The 6,433-nt window shown below is 42.8% G+C and overlaps 1 protein-coding gene across 1 annotated transcript; it reads right to left on the bottom strand.

The window, feature by feature from the left end:
- On the bottom strand, positions 2,191–6,321 carry LOC107630906 (MACPF domain-containing protein At4g24290). The gene is made up of 7 exons (XM_016334191.2): positions 5,827–6,321; positions 5,105–5,343; positions 4,795–4,963; positions 4,629–4,682; positions 3,942–4,134; positions 3,513–3,679; positions 2,191–3,200 (listed from the first exon to the last, which is right to left on the bottom strand). Exons 1-7 carry the CDS (start codon positions 6,082–6,084, stop codon positions 2,511–2,513), a joined length of 1,770 nt encoding a protein of 589 aa, XP_016189677.1. The 5' UTR covers positions 6,085–6,321; the 3' UTR covers positions 2,191–2,510.

Genomic DNA, 6,433 nt, shown 5'->3' with positions numbered 1-6,433 from the left:
CGGGTCTTGTCCTCTCCCTCGCGATCGCGATATCGTCTTCTCGGCTCCCTGATGAGATGGGAGAATTCGGCCAGTTTTCCGTCCCGGATCGCTTGTTCTAGCGCATCCTTGAGGTCGAAACAGTCATGTGTCTTATGTCCATAGCCCTTATGATAATCGCAATAGAGGCTCTTGTTCCCCCCGGTTTGGTCCTTCAGAGGTCGGGGCTTCGACAAAATTCCCTTCTCGGCTATCTGCTGATAAACTTCTATGATGGGGACGGTGAGGGGGGTGTAATTGGTGAACTTCTCGACTCGAGGGAACGGCCTGGGCGTCTTGCCCGGGCCGCTGTCTCTGGCGTGCTCCTTTTGTCTATCTCTGCCGCCGTGTTGCCTAGGTTGATTGTAGGAGGGCTGCCGCTTGTTGGCAGCCACGACTTGACAAACTTCTTCATCGTTGATATATTCCCTGGCTACGCTTTGGATCTCCTGCATCGTCCATACCGGCTTCGTGGTGAGATGCTTTCAGAAGTCCTCATTCAGGAGTCCATTCGTCAGACACAGACTAGCTACCGAATCAGTTAGCCCGTCGATCTCCAAGCATTCATCGTTGAACCGGTCTAGGTATTTTCTGGTCGGCTCGCCGGACCTCTGCGTCACCCGGAGCAGATTGATCGGGTGTTTTTCCTTTGCGATTCTGGTAGTAAATTAGGCTAGGAAGGCGTGGCTAATATCTGAAAACCTGGCCACCGACCCGTGCGGGAGGCTATTAAACCACCGTATTGCAGGTCCCGCGAGAGTGACCGGAAAAGTGCGGCACCTTACCTCGTCACCCACTCCTTCTAGGTTCATTCTGGCTTCGAAGGCGGTAAGATGTTCCTGTGGGTCTTGTGTTCCGTCGTACCTCATGTCCGTCGGCTTGTCAAAGTGCTTTTGCAGCCGGAACTCGAGGATGGAACGGTGAAATAGGGTTGCGCCCATTATCACAGGTCTCTGCGCTCTCCTTGGTCTTCCCTCGCCGTCTTCCCGTCGCCCGTCTTCCCGGTCGCGTCTCCTTTCTCGCCTGGTGTATATGATGGGGTCGCGGCGTCTTCTTGGACGTCCTTCCTCCCGGGCACTCTCGGGTTCAGATCGTGGGCTTGGCGTCCGCCGGGAGTGACTTCTCGGAGGGGACCGGGAGTTCGTTGACGATGTTCCTGATCTACCGGCTGGTGCTCCAGGTTCTGCATCCTGTGACGCAGTTCCTGCATTATCATGGCGCTGTTGTCGCCTGTTCTCCCAAAGGGGCGTCTTTCTTGAGATCGTGAAGACAGCTCGGTTCGTCGTGGAGGGGACCTCGTGCGCTCCCGGGAGGAAGCCACGGAGGCTTCCCCTCTGCGCTCGGCCTCGCGGGCTGTTCCTCTTGGGCCCAGTACAACGTCCATTCAGGCGTCCCCACAGACGGCGCCAATGTACGGTAGGTCGGGTACCGGACAGTTCGGGTTGGTACTTCGGTTGGTGAGAGGGGGAATCGCCTGGTCCCGGGTCGCTGGGTTGAAGGGGGTGCAGCCAACGTCCCGAGCTCTTCGTGTGGAGAAGGGGAGTGTCACCTGCAAAGACACTCCGACACTCTAGTCAGTCAAGTGTGCAGGCGAAAAGTGAGAGAATGGTATGTGACGTACCTTGGGGGAGGGGGTAAGACCCTCCCCATATATATCATGTTAGAAGTGGGTCCCGAAGGAGCAGACCCACCTTCCTCGAAGTTTCCTCATACAGCTGTAGTGGAGAGCTGTCAAGGACATGTGTCCGGATCGGTAGTGGAACAACGCTCACCCGACCGTTTGGGTCGGGTGGCCTGTGGGTCGGGTCGGCCAGTGTGAAGTTTGGGCCAAGCCGTAACAAGAGACAATACATAAAACGCAATTTAATTTTTTTATTCTTAATTATTTTTAAAATTACTAATTTTTATTCTTGACTAACTGTGACAGTGATAAAATATATTAAAAAGAATAAAATTAACATTTAATTTATTCATATGTATTTTACATATTATTAATTTATTACCAAACACATTACAAAAGTATATCTTTATGTTCATATATCTTAGTGTATGTGTCTCAAAGACACTAACCAAATGCAGCCTTATCAAACACTCGTCTAAATACATAGTCAACGTTTACCCGTCTAATTACCTAATAAAGCTTAGAATGGTATATGAAAAAACCTTAAGAAATAAAGCACCCAATAACCTTGCAAAAGAATTAAAATAAGAATTAAATATCCTTCCATTGTTCTAAGTTATTGATAAAACTGGAACCATTACTTGAAGAAGCCACGGTCACCAACACAAAAGAAATACACTCAAAACATTCAGGCATCATCAGTTCATCACTACACAAGCTTCTCTCAAAAACTACAAGGATTCCCCCAAAAGTGTAGGTATACACAAATAATGGTAACACGATCAACTAGTAAGTAACCTATAATGAATGGAGGCAAATGTACAATGGAAAAGAATCATGCATTATATATACAAACCCCATTTGATATTTTTCAATAACCTGCCACCTCTTCATCAGGTAAAATGGCCGTTAAAAGAGAATACCTCACTTTCAGAGATATTTTACCCTTATCTACCACAAGCCTTGCACCGGAGACAACCCAATACCCAGGCAAGTCTTGTGGTCCTCTTGTCATTTCTGTTGTATCAACAAACCTCAGAAGTTTTGGTGTCTGAGTGGGCACCGGAGGTCCTGCAGGGTACAAAGCAGAGTTGATGTTTACGTCCGATGGTCGTGGCGGCGGTGGTTTTTGAGGACCTGAGAAGTGAGTACTGATCAAAGTTGAAATTATTCCGGATTTCTGAGTGAAGCCAGGAGGATCATCCCACTGAGGTGCTTTCACTTGGGTTGCATTAACAACTTTGGAGAAATGAAGTCTTAGGAACAGAACACTTTTCAGACCAGCTTCTCCAACTTCGAAATGTGCGCCAGTCACAATTGAGGTGTCATCTTCAGACTGAACAGGGACTGTGCAGACATGGGAGAAACTCTTCCACTGGACCTTCTCATAGTATTTGCGTTCTTCCAAGGACACATCGGATACATTCCCGTTGGGCTCATCTTCAAGTTGGAAGGTCTTGGGCATCGATGAGAGATGCTGTAAATGGATTGCCAAACAGTTGCTTCTCTTTCCTTCCAAATACAACCGAAGGCCTGTCACAGGCTTCTTTCCCACATCAACCTGTAAGTAGTTCAAAGTCCATCTAAATCAAACCATTTCCCGGACCATCTAAAGAAACAAAAGACCCTTCGCTATTACAAGTATATTGATCAACAATACAGTATGACAAACAATTTTAAGTGAATGGTCAATAATTCTGCTCCTAAATTCTCCAATTTTCTTTAACAATAAAAGAAAGCTAAACATATGGGGAAGGTATTAACATGGCTGTCCACAGGTACTCAAGACAACTAATACTAGTCAAAGAACAAAAGAAACAAGAAACCATTTGGATTCATGGGAAAATGTTCAATGTGAAACAAGCAGCATTACCGGTGTTGTGTTAACATAAAGCTTCGGACCCATGAAACTGAACTGCAGTGATGCACTATTCCGTGGCTTTCTTTCAGGACCAAGGGCTAGTTCACCAAATACAGGAGCCCATTGCCTTGGAAGCTGGAACTCCAAAAACTGATGCAGTTCATCAATCTGTGGTTTATCTGTGGTCACAGGTCACAATCCATGGTTATACACTTACATATTCAAGGATCAATAATCACAATTATTGCATATATTGAATTAATTTCATAGACATCAAACATTGGGAATAATGCCAAAAACCCCGCCTCCTCTTTAACTACACTTATAATGTCACAAACACAAGATTATAAAATTGCTGCCATAATATTTAGAAGATTCCATATGTTTTGAGTCAAAATGTAAATAAGTAGATGGCTAAAGAAGCCATGCTTAGTTGCTTACATCGTAGATAGAGATTTATTGCATGAGTTAAATATCCACTCCCGTTTATTCCGCTAAGTAGTGATGTAATTGGTATGAATGACATTGATATTACATCAGGTTGGGACCAAACAGTTTGGCACCATTCATTATGGGAGAGAAATTTTTTGCGACTTCCACCTTTCCTCTTGCACATGAACTTGGTATCCTGCACCTAAAATATAGTAAAAGGGAAGGAAGAGTAAGAATATAAGTTGTTGTGTTTCCTTTTGTTTTATTTATTCATTTGATTTTGGGTTGTGGCAGTAAAAAGATGCTATTGAAAAATATATCAATTTGATGACATTCTTGGCTAGAATGGAAACTTAATTCTATCAATAATGCAACAAAATATACACTTGTCCACCATCAATATTCAGCTGTTTAAATGCAGATCTCAGTAATGGACATGAAATTATAGTGTCAATCACAAAGGTTTGGAATTTTATATTCAAACACAATACAATCTCCATTAAACAAAAGAATCAAAGTAATAAACCAAAGAATAACAAACTAGCCCATCAACTGTCTTCATGTTACGCAGTAATTAAATTGCAAGAAACAGGAAAAAGGAATTAGGCCGAGGTTATCAGAGCCAAAGCCAATACAATTGACAATAAGGATCCTAACCAGGCATAAAATTCAGTTCTCAAAGAAAAATATACTCACCTGTGATTCAGAATATGACGCAGATGGAATGTCGAAACCAAGCCCATCATCAAACTGGCAGGAGAAGACACAGTTACAAGTTATGCTTGCTGGCTGCATATGGCTAATAAGTGGATTTCAAGTGGGGAAAAGGAATGAAATTTGAATTGGAAAGCAACATCCAAACCTTATTCAATCCAGCTTGCTCTACGAAGAGTTTGTCTGCCATCTCCCTCAATGTTTTCTGCACTTCAGCAGGTTGTAGAGAAGATGAGTACTGCTGCTTTGCATAGATTATATCAGTTCCTCCTATTTTCACCCCGACTATTACATGGGTCCCAAATTCGTTAATAAACCTAAAATGATAAGACAAAAGATCATCTACATAATCTGAACCTACAATATATATTTAGATATAAATGCCATATTTAATTACTAGCATAAGATATAAATGTATGTAAGGAAATGAAGCAAGAAGGTGTGACAGGTGAAAGTACTTTGCCAATGCAGCAGGATCCCAAGAAGAAGGAACAGCTTGCTTGACAAAATCACCAAGCACCACCTGAGTTTTCTCAAGTGCAAAGTTGTAGAGGGCGATGGAGACGCCGTCGAATGCAAGACTTTTGGTGTTAGCAGCATCTTTCTGCCATGCTCCTGTGAACTCGAATGCAGCATTGAAGTGCCCTGTTGGAATCTTTCCAGACAGTGACAACTCCTGGTTAAACTGCTCTGACATCTATACAAACGGTAGTAAAACAAACAAACAAGCCATGCTAAATTGTCAGACAAAACAACAATTATAATCATCCACCTTCAATAATAATAATAATAAGTTGTGTTAGGATAATAAAACAAGTCAGTAAAATAAAAATTATACTACTCAGCAAGCAAAATATTTGATTCAACCATCTTAATAAAGTTTTATATGAGTAAAAAGAAAAGAAGTTAAGGCTCCATGTCCCTTTTCTTGAATTATTCAAAAGTGCGTTAAGACCATAGTTAGCAAAACCCTAATAAATATGAATAGTCAAGTCAAATTAAAATAAAATATCCAGCAAGAATAATCTACTTTGTATTTAATAATAATGATAGCAAACTTTCAAGTTGAAGTACAGAAGAAGAAACTCCGTTGCTAGCTCCAAAAATGAAAAAGCTTTGACTTTGGGAGAGGGAAAAAAATGAAAAGACGTGAATTTAAGGGGAAAGGGAAACCGTAAACCTGCTGAAAAGAGAGTACATCGGAGCACAATCTGGTGCGTTCGCCTTTGTCGCAATTTATGGATTTGGGGACATTGAGGATGGTGATGCGGCCGGGGAGGTCGACGGTGCGGAGGGAGTGGTGGTCGATAGGGACCAGCCTGGTCTTGCAGGACTTTAGCTTGAGATCGGCGGCGAGGTCGTAACCCAGGCCAATTGCGTTGATTGCTAACTCCGCCGCAGCCTTGGCGTCCCCTACCACCCCCACCTTCTTCGACATGCTGAAGCTAAACTTTCACAGTTTCATTAAATATTAATTATTAATTAATGACCTCACAAGAAAGGGAATATTGTGATTGTGTGTGTGTGTGTGGAGTGAAAGGGAAAAAGTTCAAGTTTCGAGTTTCGAGTTTGGAAGAGAGAAAAAGGCAAATGCAATGTAGCTGGTCTGGCTGCTTTTGCTATTGATATTGCTATTGCTATTAGTTCACGGGAAGAGAGAGAGAAAAGAGTAATTCATGTGTACCGCCTCTAGTCAAACAGGAACATAGTGGTAAGAACCGAACGATAATCAAATCCGGCATATTATTGGTGTATTAATTTAATTTAATTAATAAATTATTAATTGA

The sequence above is a fragment of the Arachis ipaensis genome, chromosome B03 (genome assembly GCF_000816755.2).
Source record: "Arachis ipaensis cultivar K30076 chromosome B03, Araip1.1, whole genome shotgun sequence".
NCBI classification, from domain to species: Eukaryota; Viridiplantae; Streptophyta; class Magnoliopsida; order Fabales; family Fabaceae; genus Arachis; species Arachis ipaensis.
Note: the sequence above shows the minus strand (reverse complement) of the source record. Positions and strands in the feature narration are given on the sequence as shown.

Bases quoted from the DNA above. Each gene is read 5' to 3' on its own strand.
- LOC107630906 (XM_016334191.2), bottom strand. From the start codon at position 6,084: ATGTCGAAGAAGGTGGGGGTGGTAGGGGACGCCAAGGCTGCGGCGGAG. The intron at 5,344-5,826 runs GTTTACGGTTTC...CCGTTTGTATAG, and splicing joins ATGTACTCTCTTTTCAGCAG to ATGTCAGAGCAGTTTAACCA. The intron at 3,680-3,941 runs GTAAGCAACTAA...CTGTGACCACAG, and splicing joins AATAAATCTCTATCTACGAT to ATAAACCACAGATTGATGAA.